The following is a 23833-nucleotide window of genomic DNA, read 5'->3' as shown; positions in this document are numbered from 1 at the left end:
TGCTGATGCTCCAGATACTCAACTAGTCTAAAGAAGGCCAGTTTGATTGCTTCTTTAATCAGATCAACAGTTTTCAGCTGTGCTAACATAATTGCAAAAGGGTTTTCTAATGATCAAACTTGGATTAGCTAACACAATGGGCCACTGGAACACAGGAGTGTTGGTTGGTGATAATTGGACTCTGTACACCTTTGTAGATATTCCATAAAAATAAAATATTCTGTTTCCAGCTACAATAGTCATTTACAACATTAACAGTGTCTACACTGTATTTCTGATCAATTTGATGTTATTTTAAATGGACAATTTTTTAAAATTCTCTTTCAAAAACATTTAAGTGACGCCAAACTTTTGAACGGTAGTGTATATCAAACGTTTTCTGATGTACCCAGAGGACCGCTACTAGCATGTTTTAACCACTCCTATGAAAATGGTTGATCAGATACTCAACAAAAAGCTCTGATTTCACCAATACTGAAACAAGTAAATACACTGCTCAAAAAAATAAAGGGAACACTAAAATAACACATCCTAGATCTGAATGAATGAAATATTCTTATTAAATACTTTCTTTACATAGTTGAATGTGCTGACAACAAAATCACACAAAAATGATCAATGGAAATCAAATTTATCAACCCATGGAGATCTGGATTTGGAGTCACACTCAAAATTAAAGTGGAAAACCACACTACAGGCTGATCCAACTTTGATGTAACGTCCTTAAAACAAGTCAAAATGAGGCTCAGTAGTGTGTGTGGCCTCCACGTGCCTGTATGAACTCCCTACAACGCCTCGGCATGCTCCTGATGAGGTGATGTGACTGACTTGGAGTTACATTGTGTTGTTTAAGTGTTCCCTTTATTTTTTTGAGCAGTGTATAAAGATCCAGTCCACTGGAGGTCCAGTCCATTGGGCTCCCGAGTTGCACAGCTGTCTAAGGCACTGCATCTCGGCGCTAGGGTCGTCACTAAAGACCCTGGATTGATTCCAGGCTGGAACACAACTGGCTGTAATTGGGAGTTCCATATGACGACGCACAATTGGCCCAGTGTCGTTAGGGTTTGGCCTGGGTAGGCCGTCACTGTAAATAAGAATTTGTTCTTAACTGACTTGCCTAGTTAAATAAAGGTAAAATAAACATTTGAGTTCCCTTACAACACTGAAGTGTGACGCAAAATGCATATTGCAAATAATTAAAAAAGGTACGGTCGATATTATTCATTCAAATCAGTTTTGGAGATAAGGTACTCATAGCTAACTTTGAAAAGGCTTATGATAAAGTACGACTGGAATTTATTGTATTGTTCACTCAAAAATAAAACTATTACATTACTGTGAAATGTACCTATAAAATGGTCTGACAGTGGACATAATCCATATTAATATACCTAAAGAAATGATATCACTGCAATACATGTTAAGAGAACGTTACCAAAAATAAGACCTTGCTACCATGGAAAGGAAAATACCTGTCTATTTATGAAAAAATATATATATCTGCCTGATTAATTCTTTAGCTATATCCCAGTTTACACATTTGCTTATGACCCTGCCTACACCTAACAACTTGTTATTCATACCATTTTATTTGGAAATGCAAGCCAGACAAAATAAAAACATTGATTTATATAATATGAATTTGAAGGGCAGAAATGCTTAAATATTAAAGCATTAGACCTCACTAAAGCCTACAAATATTATGGTTAAACTCAAATATACTAATTGATATAAAATATTTAAAACATTTAATATATATAACTTTGAAAATCATATAAATACGACTGGAAATATATGGAAATGTCTGCTCTATACAAAACTACAACCAATTAATTGGAGCAATACCGCAAAAATGGAAGAGGCAAGAGGAAGGGGCAGAAAGTAAGGAACTTGTCTGTCAGCCCTGCATTAAAGACCTAAATTGGTTCAAGAGAATTGTGATAAATTAAGTAGTATGAGTTTCATTTAAGGACCAAAACATATACAGCTGTGCCATACAGCTTGCAAAATAGTTGTGAAGAGATTTGATGTACCGATTCCATGGCACATGGTTTATGAACTGATACACAATGACACTTGCTTCAAAACTGTCCCAGCTCTGCAGATGTTGCTGCAAAGAGAGAATCATTTGATCATTTGTTTTGGTACTGTCCATATATAGGTTGTTTTTAGTTACAGGTTCTGGAATGGCTGAAGAATTGAAACATTTACCTAGAGTCAACTCTGCAAATAGCACTGCTGAGTGATTTGAAAAGTCCTAGTCAATCGATCAATAATACTCTTTGCAAAAATGGTCATCTTCAATTTAAATCTGTAGAAACTATGAGAACAGAAAGGTTCAGAAGTTTTGTGAAACATCACAGCTGAAACACATGGCAAATACAAATCAAAACTGCATGGTCTTCAGAGACACATTGGGGTTGAGGGTAGTTGAAGGATGGGACTAAAAACAAAAGATATACATACCAAATATATTTTACATTAGTTATGTCTAAGCTGGAAATAGTTTACTCCAATTTGAATAGGGGTGGTAGGGTTAGGGGAAAATAATCAATAAAAAGTGTTAAACCCTAGGTTCTCCCACTGATATTTTTTTTTTAATTAGCAGACCTGTACACAAACTCATTGGTCATGTGTGAGGAGTACAGACAATGTACAAAATCATTGGGCAGAGGTTGTGTTCCTTTGTGTAATGGTCTGTTTCTTCTACAGTAAAATTGTTTACAGTCCCTCACACAGAGGAAGAGGGAAGTAGAGCACATCTGCACCTCCTCCTCCCAGCCTGAACGGCTGCCATTCCTCTGCCTGTTTTGGTCTGGAGCCACAGCTCTGTCCAGTAATGAAGATAATAGCACACCATAAGTTAAAGAAAACATATCACAGTACAAGCAAGGCAGTAGGAAGGATAGTACGGTGCTTATTCTGCAGAGGGTGATGCTGTAATGAGGCTGAGACAAAACACCATCTCCCAAACACAAAGTGCAAAACAAGTATGTTTAGAAACAAACTGGGTAGTAATGGGAGATTGTAACCATCAATTGGAAATAAGGTAGTATTATTTCAATCCTGAATGATGCAAGAAGATATCGGTGGCATGATAAGAGTGATTGTACATGACAGACTAAGAGCATATCTCAGACAGCTCTCCACAGCCTTAGTACGATTACAAGCAGACATAAGCCTAGGAAAAGTAGTGTGAATATTGTATATATTTTTTAATAATTTTGATTGTTTCTTTTTGCATTTGTATATTTTAGTAGAGACCCTCAGCAATCAGCTGCCTATTGATAAAATCCCATTTAGCTTTCTCTTCCCTCCGTGAGAGTGTTTGAGTATGTGTGGGTACGTGTGTATGCACACATTCATCAAAGGCCACAGAAGACTAAAACAGCAGCAATTTCTCAATCACGTCTCTCCCGAAGAGGATGTCGACTGTGAAATGTAGAGTTTTAGCTGAGCAGGGGAGAGGAAGGGAAATACAGTAAATCAGTCTGTGGAGCAGAGGTTTTCCACCCAGGTCAAGTTAGGACCCAAGTCACCAGCCATGTATTTAGATGTTGGAGTTTCCCTGACATAGCCTCCTAGACCAACAGTATCTACAACCTCCAGCAGTCAGTCCTCTACACCCAGGGTTTGGTCGCAAAGGTGAAGTAGCCTGTGTGCCCTGCCATCTCCCTGGGGGGCATAGTTGTCTTAGAGAACAGAGGTCCCCGGGTGTCGGTGGGGGATCTCCAGGGGCCGGTCAGTACCAAAGTCTGGTAGGGGGAGCATGACGGTGCGCACGTCATGCACCTTCAGCAGAACCTCCAGAGTGCTGATTGCCTCGAAACCATCATCAGCCAGCGCCTCACACGTCTTCTGCACCTGCTCAATACATGGGGAGCAAAAACAAAGTGTTGGAGAAGAAAGTAAAAGTGCAATATGTGCCATGTAAAAAAGCTAACGTTTCAGTTCTTTGCTCAGAACATGAGAACATATAAAAGCTGGTGGTTCCTTTTAACATGAGTCTTCAATATTCCCAGGTAACAAGTTTTAGGTTGTAGTTATTATAGGAAATATAGGACTATTTCTCTCTATACGATTTGTATTTCATATACCTTTGACTATTGGATGTTCTTATAGGCACTTTAGCATTGCCAGTGTAACAGTATAGCTTCCGTCCCTCTCCTCGCTCCTGCCTGGGCTCGAACCAGGAACACATCGACAACAGCCACCTTCGAAGCAGCGTTACCCATGCAGAGCAAGGGGAACAACTACTCCAAGTCTCAGAGCGAGTGACTTTTGAAACGCTATTAGCGCACACCCCGCTAACTAGCTAGCCATTTTACATCGTTTACACCAACCTAATCTCAGGAGTTGATAGGCTTGAAGTCATAAACAGCGCAATGCTTGAAGCATTGTAAAGAGCTGCTTGCAAAAAGCACTAAAGTGCTGTTTGAATGAATGCTTACGAGCCTGCTGGTGCATACCATCACTCAGTCAGACTGCTCTATCAAATCATAGACTTAATTATAAACACACAGAAATACGAGCCTTAGGTCATTAATATGGTCGAATCCGGAAACTATCATCTCGAAAACAAGACTTTTATTCTTTCAGTGAAATACGGAACAGTTCCGTATTTTATCTAACGGGTGGCACCCATAAGTCTAAATATTCCTGTTACATTGCACAACCTTCAATGTTATGTCATAATTACGTAAAATTCTGGCAAATTAATTTGCAACGAGCCAGGCTGCCCAAACTGTTGCATATACCCTGACTCTGCGTGCAATGAATGCAAGAGAAGTGACAATTTCACCTGGTTAATATTACCTGCTAACCTGAATTTCTTTTAGCTAAATACGCAGGTTTAAAACAATTCTGTGTATTGATTTTAAGGCATTGATGTTTACAGTCGTGCAACGATTGTGCTTTTTTCGGAAATGTGCTTTTGTTAAATCATCCCCCGTTAGGGGAAGTTGGCTGTCTTTGTTTAAGAAATAGTCTTCACACAGTTCGCAATGAGCCAGGCGGCCCAAACTGCTGCATATACCCTGACTCTATTGCAAGAGAAGAGACACAATTTTCCTAGTTAAAATAAATTCATGTTACCAGGCAATATTAACTAAATATGCAGGTTTAAAAATATATACTTGTGTATTGATTTTAATACAAGAAGCGTTAAATGCTGAGCTGTAATTGATGAACAGCATTCATACATAGATATTCCTCTTGTCCTGATGGGTCAGGGCAGTGTGAAAGCGCTGTCTGTGGACCTATTGGGGTGGTAAGCAAATTGGACTGGGTCTAGGGTGTCAGGTAGGGTGGATGTGATATGATTCTTGACTCGTCTCTCAAAGCACTTCATGATGACGGAAGTGAGTGCTACGGGGCAATAGTCATTTAGCTCAGTTACCTTAGCTTTCTTGGGAACAGGAACAATGGTGGCCCGCTTGAAGCATGTGGGAACAGCAGACTGGGATAGGGATTGATTGAATAGGTCCGTAAACAGCAGCCAGCAGTCTGCGCATTCTCTGATGACGCGGGTAGGGATGCCGTTTGGGCTGGCAGCCTTGCGAGGTTTAACACGTTTAAATGTTTTGCTTCCGTTGGCTGCGATGAAGGAGAGCCCGCAGTTTTTGGTAGCGGGCCGTGTCAGTGGCACCCTATTGTGCTCAAAGCGAGCAAAGAAGTTGTTTAGTTTGTCTGGGAGCAAGACATGGGTGTCCGCGACGAGGCTGGTTTTCTTTTTGTAATCCGTGATTGACTGTAGACCCTGCCACATACGGCTCGAGTCAGAGTCGTTGAATTGCGACTCTACTTTGTCTCTACACTGACGCTTAGCTAGATTGATAGCCTTGTGGAGGGAATAGCTACACTGTTTGTATTTGGTCATGTTTCCGTTCGTCTTGCCATGAGCACAGGCGTTTCCGGTTTTAGTTTCTGTCTATAGGCTGGGAGCAACGAAATGGAGTGGTCAGATTTGCCGAAAGGAGGGCGAGCTTTGTATGCGTAACGGAAGTTAGAGTAGCAATGATCCAGAATTTTGCCAGCCCGGGTCGTGCATTCGATATGCTGATAAAATTTAGGGAGCCTTGTTTTCAGATTAGCCTTGTTAAAATCCCCAGCTACAATAAATGCAGCCTCAGGATATGTGGTTTCCAGTTTACATAGAGTCCAATGAAGTTCTTTCAGGGCCGACAAGGTGTCTGCGTGGGGGGGGGGGGGGGGGGGGGGTATACACGGCTGTGATTATAGTCGAAGAGAATTCTCTTGGTAGATAATGCGGTTGGCATTTGATTGTAAGGAATTCTATGTCAGGGGAACAAAAGGACTTGAGTTCCTGTATGTTATGATCCCACGACGTCTCGTTAATCATAAGGCATACACCCCCGCCCTTCTTACCAGAGAGATGTTTGTGTCTATCGGCGCGATGCGTGAAGAAACCTGGTGGCTGTACTGACTCTGATACATGGCTCACTCGTGATATGTTTTCCGTGAAACGGACACTGTTACAATCTAATGTCTCTCTGGAAGGCAAACCTGGCTCGAATTTCATCTACCTTGTTGTCCAGAGACTGGACATTGGCAAGTAGTATACTCGTGAGCGATGTGCCCGTCTACGGAGCATGACCAGAAGACCACTCCTTCTGCAGCGCCATTGTTGTGGGTCGCCTACTGGGATCCGATCCCTTATTCCTGGTCGTAATGTTGGTAAGTTGGTAAGTCACTAACATTATGTTGGCAGCAGCCACTCACCGACTCAAATCTCTAGCCACTTTTATAATAAAAAATTGGATGTAATAAATGTATCATTAGTCATTTTAAACAATGCCACTTTATATAATGTTTACATACCCTACATTACTCATCTCATATGTACAGTCGTGGCCAAAAGTTTTGAGAATGACACAAATATCAAGTGACAGAGTGATCTCCTGCCTTCTCCTCGTTAACACAGGTGTGAGTGTTGACGAGGAGAAGGCAGGAGATCACTCTGTCATGTTGATTGAGTTCAAATAAGACTGGAAGCTTCAAAAGGAGGGTTGTGCTTGGAATCATTATTATTCCTCTGTCAACCATGGTTACCTGGAAGGAAACACATGCCGTCATAATTGCTTTGCACAAAAAGGACTTCACAGGCAAGGATATTGATATTGATATCACTGATATGTCAGCTGGTCCTTTTGTGGCAGGGCTGAAACGCAGTGGAAATGTTTTTTGTGTGGATTCAGTTGATTTGAATGGCAAAGAGGAACTTTGCAATTAATTGCAATTCATCTGATCACTCTTCATAACATTCTGGAGTAAATGCAAATTGCCATCATACAAACTGAGGCAGCAGACTGAAAATTAATATTTGTGTCATTCTCAAAACTTTTGGCCACGACTGTATATACTATAAATATACCGTCTACTGCATCTTGCCTATGCCATTCGGCCATCGCTTATCCATATATTTATATGTACATATTAATTCCTTTACACTTGTGTGTATAAGGTAGTTGTGAAATTGTTAGATATTACTGCACGGACGGAACTAGAAACACAAGCATTTCGCTACACTCACATTAACAGCAACCATCATTGATTGAGAGAAGCAGAAGAGGTGGCGCTAGTGGTGATCAGGCTGTCAACAACACTGATCCAGGGAGTGTGTGAAAGCTACTGTTCAAGGTATTTGACAACTAGTCAAAATATATCACGGGCCAGGCAGCCGTGCATACTGACAGAGGCAGAGAGAGGTCAGTAACAAACACGGTTGGGCCAATTGTCTCATCTTCAAGTAGGGACATTGTGTGTGTTGTGTGGCCAGGTCTAAATCAGGTTAAGAGGGTTGTGTAGGGACAGATGGAGTGAAAGGGGTTGGAGCAGAACAAACGCAGTGGGAGAGAGAGGGACAGGTCTGCCACTCATGAGCAGTGGTGTAAAGTACTTAAGTAAACTAAACATAGTTTTGGGGGTAATATGTACTTTAAAATGTATATTTTTGACTACTTTAACTTCACTACTTTCCTTAACAAAATATTGTACTTTTTGCTCTACATTTTCATTGACACCCAAAAGTACTCGTTACAATTTGAATGCTTAGCAGGACAGGGGAAAAAAAAAAGTCAAATTCACACACCTGGTCATCCCTCCACTTTTACTCAAGTATGACAGTTGGGTACTTTTTCCACCACTGCTCATGAGTTTAGTTTACCAGGATCACAGCAGATCCACTTAACCCAGGATCACCTCCTCCTCTGGCCAAAACCTGGACGTGCAACACTCAGGCTCCAGGGAGAAGAGTGTGTGTGTGTGTGTGTGTGTGTGTGTTTCTATGGTGACAAGGAAGCAGTGACAGGACCAGTGTTGAACTTCACAGAACTGAAAGAGCCGAGGCAGAACGTGTGTACGAGAGGCAGAACGTGTGTACGAATACATGAGTAGAATCAAAACGCACAAGACTATGCATGCGTTTCCACTGCGATAATGCATCCAGAGAAAGCCTACACACATCATTAACTTACATCCAAGAATGTGTGCAAACTGCAAAGGATTTCCCTCTAAATACAAGCCCCACAGCAGGGGATGAGAGCAGCTTGCCAAGATATCTTCATTAACCTGGAGAGACTGAGTAAAGCATGCAGCCTAAATCACGCGCCTATTACAGAAGCCTAGGTGTCACTGTGAGAAGACTTGATTTTTAGATTTAACAGTGTAGGAACAGTGAGGTGGCTTTTTAGCCTTACAAATAAAACAAGCAGACATTTACTATTAAGTGCCAAACACACACACCCCAAAGTAGAAGTAATATATTAGACAAGCACTCACAAAAAAAATTGTCTAATCTTGGAAATGTGGGATCTCTTAGATAGCAGACGTTCCATTGACAAATAAGAGCCGCCTTTCTCCTGCTAGACAGCTCTAAAGACATCCCCCATTGGCCCCATGTCTCCTGGAAGAAGGGGAGGGGGGGGGGGGGGGGGGGAGTCTGTGCCAGGATACAGGGTCTTCGGAGCACAGCTTCTCTAAATGAAAAGGGGCAGGCCACTGGCCAATTTTTTAAAAAGAATTACAGTGAGAGAAAAAAAGAAATTCTTCACATTCTGCCCCTTACCCTGGTTCTCAGATAGCATGACCAAATTTAAAGCAGGGGAAAGGAAAACACACTTTTATTATTAGTGGTTATACAAGCTCTGTGCAGGAGCATGTGAAGCTCACAGGGGCAGTATAATTGACTGGTCAACTGCTGGACACCCTCGGCTGAAGCACACACCTCCATAGTGTTCAGTCTTCTAGAGTGAATGAGAGCGAGATGGGGAAAGGGGGATACCTAGTCAGTTATACAACTGAATGCATTCAACTGAAATGTGTCTTCCACATTTAACCCAACCCTTTTGAATGAAAGAGGTGCGGGGGGCTGCCTTAAATCGACATCAACGGCGCCCGGGGAACAGGCAGAACGACATATTTTTACCTTGTCAGCTCAGGGATTCGATCCAGCAACCTTTTGGTTACAGGCCTAATGCTCCTACCCACCAGGCTACCGGCCAGACTCAAGTCTCTAAGACTGGAACAGAGGGAAATAAATTGTGCCTTGCCTAAAGGAGACTCATGCAACCTCTCCCTACAGCACATAACCCTGTATGGTCATGGGACTAATTCTATATCCAGATATCTGGCTGTGTGTGTAAGGGGGAGTCGGATAGCTAAAGAGGAATATGCAGAAGTGAAACCATAAAAGGGAGGAGTGAAACATCTACTGCAGGAGAAAATGTAGGAAAGGGTGCTGGAGTCTTTGCATTGTTGCTAGTCCATGTGCCACATTCCATTTCTTATGGAGGCTTCCGTTTAATAAGATGATCAGTTCATGGGCCTCGGGATTATAAAAATCAACTCAATCTTTTACAAAGCAGTTCATTAACCAGTGATCCAAAGTAAGTAACTGTAATAAGCTAGGGTTATGTGAATAATAGCCCTGATGTATTCTATCCATGTCCCACAAACACACATGCTCGCAGAGACTGACCACCCAACTAAGCCACCAACTTGCCCAGGCTTGCCCCCAATGCACCATGGGCCCTGGTCTGCACAGAGAACACTGCATGCACTTTAATCAGGTCACTTTATTCTGAGTCCGTGTGACATGGAAGAAACAAACAGGGAGGAACACATGCGAGCCAAGGACCCATTTAATAAGCACTCTGCTGACCCAGATCAAAATCCAATATGGAAGAGTGCACTGCACTGCCAGGGAACAAAGACTTGCTGGGATTTCAGAGTGGACAGGCCAAAGTCATGTTATTGGGACCAAGTTTTTGGCTTTCTCCACACACAACCTCGTGTCTTACCCTGCCGCCTCATGGCAATCTTGGCATGTTGGACGGCCTCCCAGGGAGAAGGGATATCACCCTCCTTGCAGATGTCCTGGTTACGGACGGTAGCCTACGCAGTGCTCCCTGAACTCCTCCGCCACCTTCTCAGCATGCTGCTTAGGGAACTCCAGTGTGCAGGTGGCCTGTGGGCGGAGGATGGCGTGGGACAGAGACCTGGTGCCCTTACCTACAACCACAACAAAACAAACAGGGAATGGGTTAAGAAAGGGTATGCGACGAGTGGCAGTGGTAGTGTCATAGATGGCTGGCGTTTTCACAACGAGAAATGTCAAAAACAGATCAATACCATTTTCATGTCATATTCCATAAACGTGTCTGATGTACAGAGAGTTTGTGTAGTTGTGCAACCATCAAAATAGTAATCAAATATTGGACTGTACATCATACTATATGACCACAACAATACTTGCTGTTGTCTGATTGCGTCTGAAGCAATCTTGTGACACGTGGTTAGTGCAGGGGGACATGGTGATGGGCTACAGTGACCCTTTCTCCTCCCATTGCATCACTGCTGCTTTTGTTCTCATGGCAACAATGGGTGCAATGTTTACCCCACAGCGGCACATTGACTTGCTAAACGCCACATCGTTTGACCGACCGGATGACTGACGTCAGAGCCAGGGGCATAGACAAGTGCCTGGTAACTACTTACTGCATGTAATCTGATGCTATGTGTGGGTAGTGTTACTGCATGGTAAGCCATTTCCCAGGCTTTGTAGTTTACTCCCCAATTTCATTCACAACTCTGCTCCAGTGTGTGTGATGTTCTACTATGACAATCCTTAAGCACTATGGGGATAGCTTCAAATCGCAAGTATGCAAAACATCCAGTCACCTTCCATGGTAATATCAAGCAGGAACATTCCCTCAGGGTACACGTGAAGGCCTAAGCATGGAGTGCACATTACTTTTTTTTTTTTTTACAGTGGAATATGTAAGTATCAAATAATCACACACACTACCGGTCAAAAGTTTTAGGACACCTAATCATTCAAGAGTTACTTTATTTTTATATGCCAGGACAAATGAGTTAGCTAGCTAAATTGCCATGAATGTGTAATGCTTTTCGACAGCGCTCCCAGTCTAGTCAGCATGTAATCCTGGCAGCAGGATGGAGCCTGGTCAGCGGGCAGCAAAGAGGGAAGAAATTAAACATGAGAAGCAGCAGAACATAACAGGAGACCTTGTGCTTGTGCTAGCCTGCTGAACTCCTCTAGTGACTGAATTATCCCTACAACACATGGTGCAAACAGAACAGCCAACTGATAATCACCTATTAATAATCGCCTGTTTACATTGTTTACATTGCTCAGTCCCAAAGTCACTCAAGACAAAATAAGTCAACCCTGATATTAATAAGTGCTTATCGGCAGATAAGCTCATTGCAACACTGCAGGACATGTTGCGGCTCCCCATTATGCCAGGGAGGGCGAGTGGGGGATGAGCAAACAGTTTGGTCATCGATAGGCCCGTTTTGAGTCGGCACACACGTTTACCGATGTTCCATCAATAACCTGCCCGACTGGGAAGGAACAGAACAGCAGTAAAGCATGATGAAGCACTGCAGCTAGAGCAGCCGTCTGCCTCCAGACACTCCTAGCCAGGCACGTACACGCGGCCAAGGCTGCAGCAGCCATCCATTAAACACCCACACACAATCATTTTTCTTCTGAAATTAATTCAACCGGTGGACACTCCTTACTGGGGGAAATTTCTAGATGGTACTACTGTGGTGTTCCATCTCACGTCTAGTTCAGATCATTCTCATGACTGACCACTTTACTGAATTTGTCAAGAGAGAAAGCTGAAGTAGAATTTGATACCTGTGGGCACTCGAAGTCTAAGAAATGGGATGTAAAAATCCACACGGTGTGTCCCAGTGAAAACAGACATCAACGGCTTTCTTCAAAGGTAGATAATCATGACAACTTGACATGCGTCATCAAAAGCCAAGTGTGATGTTGTCCCCGCCACAGCTCTTGAGTGAGAGCTTTCACTAACTGGCCCCTCTGTTACAAGAATCATTGGTGTCACATTTAGCCTTTTGTTGTTGAGTGCCTGGTTTCCCACTAGTCTATGACACATTCCTCCTCCAGGTCTTCTCTCTGTGACCCTCTCCTACAGGGACCTCTCACCAGTTTCACAGACGACAGAGCCAGGCTTGAGCTCCAGCATCATGGTAATGTTGGCAATGTCTATTGTGTAGGGGCAGGTTGAGGGTCCACAGCTCAGGGGTGGGGTGCATCACATAGATCACGAGACCATTGTGACTGGCATAACCAGTCATAACCCAGGAAGATAATGGCAACATCACCCTCCTGGATAAACTCTGATAAACTCTGAATACTCTACAAAACTCATGTCTTCTATCACAGGGGGGAACCAAGGTAAAGAGTTCCAGATGTTATCACCACAAAGACTATCAAAAAGAGTGGAAACTAGTGAACATTTCCCCCATGACAAACATAACACTATTCACAAATGCATAAAAATACAAGCTTGTACAATGTATTGGGCGACATAGCTGTGTTAAGCTAAACATCAGTTCTGTCTCCTGTAGTTAGGTGGTCTGGACATCAAAATCCCTCCAAAATGAGTTTGTTTATTTTCATACTCAGAACAGTTGCACGTGCGAGTTGTATATTTTGTTTTAAAAACACGTATAATTTAAATCTAAACGACCGTTGTTTATTTTCGAATTAGAACAGTGGAGAAACTTTACTTCAGTTATTTGACTGCCTCCACCTAAGAACAGCCACAACCATGGAGAAAATGTAAGTGAAAAACAGTTTGTTCATTTTAAAATTACATACCTAGCTAAGACATGTTAGTAAATTAACAAATCTAGTTAAATGCAATTTAGCAACCTTTCATCGTTAGCTAGCTTGGTTCGACATCAAATTTAATATTGCTTTTCCAAGTACACTATACGGCAACTTCACTGTGCAAAACTTCAAAATGTTATGGGGGGAGCAATCTGACGCCATTCATTAGTTAGTTAGCTAGTTAGATAACATTAGCTAAAGTCAGGCAATGAACAGTCACGGCAACGAACGTGTTAGCAAACTTTGACCCGCCATAAACGTAGCTACTTGGAACTAATGTTACTAGTAACGTTACTGTATAAAAGCAAAGTAAAGATCATATTCGAAGTGATTTATATGTCGAAAGGTTAATGATTCAGCCTTGTTATCTAACTTACTTGCTGTTCACATGCTCTTGCAGATCGCACATGTGGATTTGTTAGATACCACTGAGACTGACCAGACGAGACTTCGGTTCATTCGCAGTAATCCACTGAATCGTGCAATGAATGAGGCAGTTCAGGTGGTATCAGGGAATGGTGGTATATAAATCTGCGAAAAGGCGCACACGCGGTGCTTTTTAAATGCTCTTCAACAGCTGAGCTGTGTAGGCTCAAGTTGATGACGTTTAGGATTTCGTTTAAAGGCAGAACAAGCCATTTAGTGAATCATAATTGACTTTCAGCCTTGTTCACATGACAGCCCTATATTTGTTAATGAATCCCTAGGAATTGCAAACAGTTTGAGCAAATAATAGTTAGTTAGGTCTATTTACATGCGCCAAAGAAGGTCAGTTCATAGCTTTTGGGACAACATCTGTGTATTGAGTGGACTGACACCACTCAGGGAGTCCAACCAACACACTAACTCTCGATGTTGTGTCCCAAAGCTAGTCAGTTCATATAATTTTACATTGGATAAAAACAGAGAATCATTGAGGCCACTAGGGGAAAAAAAGGCAGTTTTAGCAGGGGCAGCGCCAGGGCCAGATTAAGAAAGCATTAAACAGATATATTACAGATATATTAAGTATTCAGACCCTTTACTCAGTACTTTGTTGAAGCACCTTTGGCAGCGATTACGGCATTGAGTCTTCATGGGTATGACGCTACAAGCTTGGCACACCTGTATTTGGGAATTTTCTCCCATTCTTCACTGCAGATCCTCAAGCTCTGTCAGGTTGGATGGGGAGCGTCGCTGCACAGCTATTTTCAGGTCTCTCCAGAGATGTTCGATCGGGTTCAAGTCCAGGCTCTGGCTGGGCCAATCAAGGACATTCAGAGACTTGTCCCGAAGCCACTCCTGCGTTGTCTTGGCAGTGTGCTTAGGGTCGTTCTCCTGTTGGAAGGTCCTGAGTGCTCTGGAGCCGGTTTTCATCAAGGATCTCTCTGTACTTCGCTCTGTTAATCATTTCCTCAATCCTGACTAGTCTCCCAGTCCCTGCCTCTGAAAAACATCCCCACAGCATGATGCTGATACCATCATGCTTCACCGTAGAGATGGTGCCAGGTTTCCTCCAGACGTGATGCTTGGCAAACTCCAAGCAGGCTGTCATGTGCCTTCTACTGTGGAGTGGCTTCCGTCTGGCCACTCTACCATAAAAGCCTGATTGGTGGAGTGCTGCAGAGATGGTTGTCCTTCTGGAAGGTTCTCGATGGTCAGAGTGACCATCAGGTTCTTGATCACCTCCCTGACCAAGGCCTTTCTCCCCTGACTGCTCAGTTTGGCTGGGCAGCTAGCACAAGAAAGTGTCTTGGTGGTTCGAAACTTCTTCCATTTAAGAATGATGGAGGCCACTGTGTTCTTGGGGACCTTCAATGCTGCAGAAATGTTTTGGTACCCTTCCCCAGATCTGTGCCTCAACACAATCCTGTCTTGGCGCTCTACAGACAATTCCTTTGACCTCATGGCTTGGTTTTTGCTCTGACATGCACTGTCAACTGTGGGAACATATATAGACAGATGTGTGCCTTTCCAAATCATGTCAAATCAATTCAATTTACCACAGGTGGACTCCAATCAAGTTGTAGAAACATCTCAAGGATGATCAATGGAAACAGGATGCACCTGAGCTCAATTTCAAGTCTCATAACAAAGGGTCTGAATACTTATGTAAATAAGGTATCTGTTTTTTTGTTTCGATACATTTCAAAAAAATTCTAAAGCTTGTTTTTGCTGTGTCATTATGGGGTATTGTGTGTAGATTGCTGAGGATTTAAACATGTCAAATCTATTTTAGATTAAGACTGTAACGTAACAAAATATGGGAAAAGTCAAGGGGTCTGAATACTTTCCGAATGCACTGTATATTATTATGCAGTAAAAACTTTTTTTTCTACAATAATCAGTTACCCAATCAAGGCAGGGCCAGTTACCCAATCATGGCAGGCCTCCTCCCCCCCATCTGAAGATTAGCAGAGCGGCAGCAGCAGGCTGTCTAAACTCATTGTGAGCGGGCTCCTGAATCTTCCTGTGGTTGGCAGTTGCTGTAAAAAGATATATTTATATATATATATACATATACTGTATATATAATATATATATACACACATATACACATATATACACACACATATATACACACACATATACACATATATATTTCTGTATATACATATTACTGTATACATTTCCTTTATTTTATTTTAGCTGCCTCTTGGGCCCTTCAGCCCCGGTAAGTCCCTGCATTAACCTGGCATTGGGCAGTGCCATTGAGAGCTTCCACCATGCTTATTAATTTCAAAGTAGTCAACTAGGTGGGGATTCATATGGGTTGTAACCTCAATGGCACTGCCCATGCTGTCACAGACGCTCTCATGCCATAGATATGAAGATAAGCCCTCTATTTTTAAAAATCACATTTTTACATTGTTATATCATATGTATAACCGTAAAAGGTCCAATGCAGCCATTTTTATCTCAATATTAAATCATTTCTGGATAACAATGGTCAAAAAAAAACAAAAAAAAATGTATTCTTAGCAAAGAGCAATTTCTCAAGCAAGAATTTCACTAGGACTGTCTGGGAGTGGTCTGAGTGGGGAGGGGCTAGCTGTTACTGGCAGAGAGGTTTGGAACTCTCTTTCTTATTGGTCCTTTAACTCATTTACCGCCTGGTGATGTCATCTCACCAAAAACAGGCTGAAATTTCAGGTGGTCGTTTCAAACAGCTCTTACACTAAAAGGGCATTATCATCATTTTCACACTTTCACATTATCCCAACCTCATAGTATGGAAATATATATTTAAACAGAGGGAAATCACACTTTTGACTGCACTGGGCCTTTAAACCTCTTAGATGTAAAGTACCCTGTTTTGGGGACCTGCGTGGTCCAGGTACCGGTTTCGACTGACATTTTTCGCTTATAAATCATTATGTGGACACCATAGATTGAGCAGTAGCCCTGATTCTCATGGACACATGTCTCTTCTGCCTGTATGAAGCAAGATGTGAAATCTGACACCACTTGAAGCTGGGATGTCCCTCCTACAATTTAATTCACTCTTCCGACTGTCCATCAACTCCTGGCTGAACCCTAGGTCACAGCCACTAACAATGCATATGTCTGGAATCCTTACATCGTAATGAGATGTTCACAGCGATGGGGGCAGACGTTTTGATCAAGAGAGACCTTCAGAAGATATGCACATTTTCTCTAACAGTAAATAGACAAATGTATTTTCCAGTTATAAGGAAGGTTAAATCTTATAGTTAGTCATTTTAGAAATTGATTATACTATATTTAGACAAAATATTATTCATTTAAAGTCTTATTCATACAGTTTTGTTGAATAGGAAATACATCATATAAAATATTTCATATTTTTATCATATTTGTACTGTGTACCTTGAGTTTGTGTCCTCAAAAGTGACTACACCTCAGCAATGTATAAAAAAAGTAAACCTTTCTTGGAGTATGCATATTACTTTTTGGGATTAAGTAGATTACATTTTCGATTACATGTAGTTACATATAAAAGGTTTCAAGAGAAAAGTGTGAAGGCGAAGGTAAGGGAACATCTAAAAACTGCAATCCGGTATAGTACCAGTAGGTAATAGATGGAGCTTCCTGGCCCCACCCACCTGTGGGTAAAACAATCGGTGGTTACCTAGGTAACTAAATTGGCTCACAGCAAAAACTTTCAAATGCAGTTTTCTTTTTGTTTGCTTGTTTTAACCAATTACACACTACATTCAAGAAAAGTACATGTCTAAATATGACTTTTCAACATTGCTTGCTCTCTAGAATTCTCACTACTTAGAAAAACGTAATACTGTAGGGCTTCTCTCATGCCCTTTTCTTGACAATGCTAGCAGCCATGTGAGTGAGTGCTAGCTAGTTACCAACCTGACTATAAAGCTACAAGTAGTGAGGAGTTCCAAACGGACTAAACTAAACAAGTTAAATGTCTTACCTGTGATTCAACGTTTTCAACATGCATAGCTAGCTATGTGTAGCCTACTTGGACATCTGATCCCAACATTTCCCAGTCTTCCACACAGAATAGCCTGTACACTGAATAACACAGCAGCATTTCGGAATGTTTTGTTATTTATGTATAACTATAAATATACTACGAAGTTGCCTGTTTTAAATTGGGGGTCAATTGGAAAGAACGTTTGTTTTGTGGGCGCAGTCGAGGGGGATTCCTTATTTTTACGTCAATATCAACTCGGAGTATAGCCTAGTGTTCGACCAATAGAATGAATGGAATACAAACACTGACCAATGGGAGCCGAGTTCGCCTACTATAAAGAACCATCTCCAAGACCATTTTCTTCTACTGGAGAACCAAATAACGTTGGTGATTTCGCGTCACGGTCGGAAAAATAGGGATCTTTGTGTCTTCCCCTAGTAGTAGTAGTGACCAGCCTCGGCAGCAGGTAGGACCCCTATTTCTACTCACTTGAGGATGATCAGAATGGCATCAGTCTTTTTAACCCCAATCTGCACATTAGTGACTCATTAGCAAATACTTTTTAGCAGAGGCTAGATTTAAAAGGATATCATTCATATATTTTTACATATTTCGGGGAAATATCGATAATAGACAACGCAAAAAAAGTTATATCTGTAGCCGTGATCGAGCAGGAGACCTCGTTATGTTGATGACCTTGCTCTAGTTTAGTGTGCCGCACCTGTTATCTCGCATAGCCTACTCTACTTTATTGTTCTGAACGACTTGGATTTAACAAGCAAAATACCACTCTAACCTAGAGCTCTGTGAAATAGTTACTTGGCTTGGAATGACACTGCTGCGCAATCTTTCGCATTTGACTTGCATTCCATCACTCCGCCTCTAGAGTAAAAGGATATTTTTTATTTTAGCAACTTTCTGTCGACATTTTCCTCTAGCCTCTATAATCGTGACTGTCTTTCGGTGCATTCGCTTACTACACAATGCGCATATTGATCCATGCAGTCGCATAATAAAAAACAACTATTTGACAGTTATGTTGTACTATTTTCAAGCTCACATTCACCCGTTTTTCCTCCACTCCGTGTTGCGTCCAGGGATCAGCCATGCCTTTCGGAAACACCCACAACGTGCTAAAGCTGAAGTATGCTTCTAGTGAGGAGTACCCAGATCTCAGCCAGCACAACAATCATATGGCCAAGATCTTGACTCCTGCCATCTACGAGCGTCTAAGGAGCAAACAAACGCCCAGTGGATTTACATTGGATGATGTCATTCAAACCGGGATTGATAACCCAGGTAAAGACCCATGCAGCGTTCAAACATCAAGCTATGTGTTCTGCCTCTTCAAAGTGCGTTTAGTGAGGGCGTCCAGTACAGAGATGTTCACAAGTCTTTGAGGTAAAGGTCAAGCCAACAGGGACTTTCTGCCTGCTGTGGGTTATCAAATCAAATGTATTTGTGGTTACACATGGTAACACATGGTTAGCAGATGTTAATGCGAGTGTAGCGAAATGCTTGTGCTTCTAGTTCCGACAACGCAGTAATAACCGAGTAATCTAACCTAACAATTCCAAAACTACTACCTTATACACACAAGTGTAAAGGGATAAAGAATATGTACATAAAGATACATACATAAAGATATGAATGAGTGATGGTACAGAACGGCATAGGTCTATAAACCTTGTAAATTATTTCCTAAATTTTTGGGGACAATTAAATACATTTAAAGTTACCAAACACTGTCATATAATTTACAGCATATTTAAATGACATGATTTAACGTACTATGATACACGCTAGTTCACTTGCTTGTTTTAACAAGCTTTACTTAAGATTAACGTTTGCTTGTTCCTGTCGTTTAGCTACATAGCAATAGCATACACAATGTCCGCTCAATCAAAAGTGCAAATATGATTAACTACTATTCTCCCATTGAAATAGATTCGTCCTTGTCTGCATATTTTTTTGTGGCACGCAGATGTTCTAGAACACTTTTCAGCCCTCTGTATCAAACTACTTTCTGTTACAATGTCGCCTGTTCAATGTTATCTGACAGAATGCACAACAAACTTATCCCAGTACTGACTTGCATTGTTCACGAGTCTCATCTAGAGGTCAAGTCTCAAGTCAATTGATCATGAGTCTAAGTCAAGTGCAAGTCTTTCTTTGTGACTCGAGTCTGACTCACTCGAGTTTCCATCTCTGATCCAGTATCACACTCTAGGGAGGCGCTCATACACTTTTGTTCTGCACAGTGACCTTGTTGATGGATTCTATAACTCTATATGAGTCTGTAATCAATAGGAAGGATGCGTGTATTCCATTGGCCTGCATCCATACCAAATGCCCAAAGCACAATGGTTCAATGATTTGTTTCAGGTAGCCTTTCAAATTCTGCTGGGAATAATGCTTGTTGGTCTAGCATACCATAATAATGTATCAATACAGACACTATCATCGATTGTCACTGCAATAAGTGACAAATCTGGTGACTCCATATGAACTAAAATGGTATAGTCCAACCCTTTTTGAGGAGAACTGAGGCGCTGAGTAGATAGTCCAAATGCATTTAAGCATAGCAGGTGGCTTACCCTGTAGAATGTGTGTGTTATTGTTCAGCAATGATAAAATGGCTAAACTGACCATCAAGAGGCTGTCACCCGAGGAGGAGTTCCCTGACCTAAGCCAGCACAACAACCACATGGCCAAGGTCTTAACCCAGGACATGTACACCAAACTCCGAGACCGTGCCACCCCCAACGGCTTCACCATAGATGGTGTCATTCAGACGGGGATTGATAATCCTGGTAAAACGAACCCATCCTGAGTGACTCCACCTTTGGAGTCTGATGAAATGCTAACTATTATTTATTGAGGTTGTTAATGTTTGTCATGCTCTACAATTTGTCTCCTAATTGACTCCCCTGTTTGTTTTTACCCCAGGCCATCCCTTCATCATGACTGTGGGATGTGTGGCTGGAGATGAGGAGACGTACGAGGTCTTCAAGGAGCTGCTGGATCCCATCATTGAGGACAGACATGGAGGATACAAGCCTACAGACAAGCACAAGACTGACCTCAACCCAGACAACCTGAAGGTACTGCCCTCTAAATGGGTACCTGGTTGACTGTGGTATAAGGCAAATGTTCAACTGTGTACCCTGCAGGAAACTAGACCAGTGTTATCAAGTTACAGGTAACTCTAGGATAACTTTGTTTTCATTTTTTTTTTTTTTACAGGGTGGAGATGACCTGGACCCCAACTATGTCATTAGCTCCCGTGTCCGAACAGGCAGGAGCATCCGTGGGTTCTGCCTGCCCCCACACTGCAGCCGTGGAGAGCGAAGGGGTGTTGAGAAAATGTCAGTCGAAGGTACTTACCTCAACCCACCCAAAAGTCTATCAAGTTGGACTGAACATATTTTCTAAATGTTTTTACCCAATAAATTGCGAAGATGGGAAGTGTAGAAACAATGTCTTGAGGGGTTGGGATGGTGTGTTTAATGCATGGTAGAATTGTAGACAGATGAACTAGAATTGTGTTTGAACTGTGGGGTGGAGCGGTGCAGAGATTTTCAATCCAGTACTGTAGTAGGGTCTGGGACTCTGAGTGGATGCCAGCCTAGAATGATGCCAGTTCCCTCTTGCAACATTACTGTGTGGAGGGTCCCCTCTAGTGGTGAACTATGTGAATTTATATGTCTGTTACTGACAAAAGATGACTTCAGACCAAGGGTAATCATAGACCAGGAGTATTTATTTAAAACATATTTGTAAACTTATCTATATTTCCAGAGGTAGTGCAGGATTTCTGTGAAAATATTAAAATGTATAAAAAAAAGTGGAACTATTCAATGTTTTTATGAATTTGACTAGCAACAAGACTAGACCCATTTTGAATTACAATGGAAAAGAGGTAAATCATCTCTAACTTTATTTCTGAACTCCTAATAGTGCAAATTGCATTCAATGGAGTATCTGACATAAGCTTTGACTGGTAATCACACATGCTTTTTTTTTTCCATGGCAAGTGATGCTGGCTGCTGGTAAGCGTTCTTGAATTGGAAATCATCTTGCACATGGCTAACCTTTGTTTAAACAGTTGCTAATAGCGACCGTGTTTGGCGTAAAGCTGGCACAATTATCGTATAGTCTTAATATATACATTTTAGGAGAAGGGGGGGGGGGTCCAACTTTATATACAAGTGTGGATATATAGTTGACCTAATTCATTTCCAAAAGTTCTAATTTGTCAGACATTTGTTTTTGAGAAAGGAGTGTCACCAAAGCTGTGTTGTATGACTTGGGTAAGCTTACGTTGTATTTGAAAGGGGGATACCTAATCAGTTGTACAACTGAAATGTGTCTTCTGCATTTATGTATGTCTAAATGACACTACTTCCAATTATAATGTGGGGAAGTCAAAATAATAACACTATCTACCAAACCTATTCATTTTAAAATGTTGATTATACTTGTCCTTTCCATTATTATTCACCGGATGACAAGGCGTGGGGGGAAAGAAACACATTTTGTTAACATGATCTGGGTCCCTGGACAAGGAAATGTTGGAGACCTCTGCTTTAGACTGCAGAACACTGTCTGGACATATTTATATACATTGAATTGATCCTTTCTTCCTTGAGGTAATTTCTGGTTGTAACACAACCAGATTGAAAGCCATGTAATGAAGACTGCACATTCACTCATCCAGTAAGCTCATGCAGAGCCAATGTATCTGACACATCTGATTTTGTTCCTCTACAGCTCTGGACTCCCTGTCTGGTGACCTGAAGGGGAAGTACTATGCCCTGAAGAACATGACAGATGCTGAGCAGCAGCAGCTAATTGATGACCACTTTCTGTTTGACAAGCCTGTGTCTCCTCTGCTGCTGGCCTCTGGCATGGCCCGGGACTGGCCTGATGGCAGGGGTATCTGGTGAGAGGACAGGGTTTTTCATTCTCACACTTCTAGGTTTCCTCAAAGGTATTAGAATGTGGTTTTGTTCTAACTCACCAGTCTCTTACTTTCTCACTTCTCCAACCTTACTTTATTCAAGTAAATGACTGCTGGAAGGGTAATGGTAAATTCTCAAATGCCCTCTAACTAGATGTACCTTAATCTCTGCTAAGTCAGAGGGCAAATGTTTATAATAGTTTATACGCTGGTGGTGGCATAAGCCATTGTCCATGACCTTGTAAGAGGACCATATAACATATATTTATTCTAATCGGTCAAGGCACAATGATACCAAGACCTTTCTGGTCTGGGTCAATGAGGAGGACCACCTGCGTGTCATCTCCATGCAGAAGGGTGGCAACATGAAGGAGGTGTTCAACCGTTTCTGCACTGGCCTCACAAAGGTGAGTGAATATCTGAGGAATACCTTCAAGGTTTTGAGAATTTAAATAAGGATAATTTGCTGTTGCCATATTAAATATGCTGTGTAAAAACATGCTGCAATGATCAATCGATGGTGTTTGTATTACTTTCCTTGTTAAAATTTGACACTGTCTTTGACACTGTCTCTTTTCCTCAGATTGAAACCCTGTTTAAAGATAAGGGCACTTCATTCATGTGGAATGAGCACTTGGGCTACGTTCTCACCTGCCCATCCAACCTGGGCACAGGGCTACGTGCTGGAGTCCACGTCAAGATCCCCAACATGAGCAAGCATGCCAAATTTGAGGAAGTGCTCAAGAGGCTAAGGCTCCAGAAACGTGGAACCGGTAAAACATTTATCCGTCACAGAACCAGATATCTACTTTTGTTTGTTCACTGTTGCGCAGGGTAACTTACAAGCACATTAAGGCGGTAGTTCTAGCGTTAAAGCTGTAATTTCTCGGAGTATTGTAGCTGTTCAGTCCATCTTCTGACGTTGTCTCCATTCCAGGTGGGGTGGACACCGCAGCTGTGGGTGGCACCTTCGACATCTCCAACGCAGACCGCCTGGGCTTCTCTGAGGTGGAGCTGGTGCAAATGGTTGTGGACGGTGTCAAGCTGCTGGTTGAGATGGAGAAGAAGCTGGAGAAGGGACAGTCTATTGATGACCTCATGCCTGCCCAGAAGTGACACTCTTGATTGCCTCCCCCTTGTCATCTGAATGACATCCTGGAATGCACTCTGTAATAAACAGCACTTACTCTCTTACAAGACACTCTCATTGAAAGAGGACATCTGAAAATAAAAACTGTTTCTTCCATGTTTGATTCTATTTCTTTCCCCATTTGTGATGTTG

At 41.9% G+C, this 23833-nt stretch overlaps 1 protein-coding gene and 1 pseudogene across 2 annotated transcripts; one reads left to right on the top strand and one right to left on the bottom strand.

Annotated features, from left to right (window-relative positions):
• Nucleotides 1-757: 757 nt before the first annotated feature.
• LOC110497817 lies at nucleotides 758-12725 on the bottom strand (annotated as a pseudogene).
• Nucleotides 12726-13097: 372 nt separating this feature from the next.
• Nucleotides 13098-23799, top strand: ckba (creatine kinase). 2 transcript variants are annotated; one of them, NM_001124715.2, is given in 8 exon segments: nucleotides 13098-13138; nucleotides 20214-20401; nucleotides 20538-20692; nucleotides 20835-20967; nucleotides 22362-22533; nucleotides 22835-22958; nucleotides 23135-23324; nucleotides 23489-23796. In NM_001124715.2, coding segments are annotated over 8 exon segments (1152 nt in total). In that variant the 5' UTR covers nucleotides 13098-13127; the 3' UTR covers nucleotides 23668-23796.
• The last annotated feature ends 34 nt before the right edge of the window (nucleotides 23800-23833 follow it).

Source organism: Oncorhynchus mykiss, chromosome 19, assembly GCF_013265735.2.
Source record: "Oncorhynchus mykiss isolate Arlee chromosome 19, USDA_OmykA_1.1, whole genome shotgun sequence".
In the NCBI taxonomy this organism is placed as follows: Eukaryota; Metazoa; Chordata; class Actinopteri; order Salmoniformes; family Salmonidae; genus Oncorhynchus; species Oncorhynchus mykiss.
The sequence above is the reverse complement of the archived record's forward strand: the minus strand, read 5'-3'. Positions and strand labels throughout refer to the sequence as shown.

Coding starts and splice junctions, on each gene's coding strand:
- ckba (XM_021573123.2), top strand. CDS start 18,695: ATGCCTTTCGGAAACACCCACAACGTGCTAAAGCTGAAGTATGCTTCT. Junction 20,693..20,834: donor TCAACCCAGACAACCTGAAG/GTACTGCCCTCT, acceptor TTTTTTTTACAG/GGTGGAGATGACCTGGACCC. Junction 23,325..23,488: donor GCTCCAGAAACGTGGAACCG/GTAAAACATTTA, acceptor TCTCCATTCCAG/GTGGGGTGGACACCGCAGCT.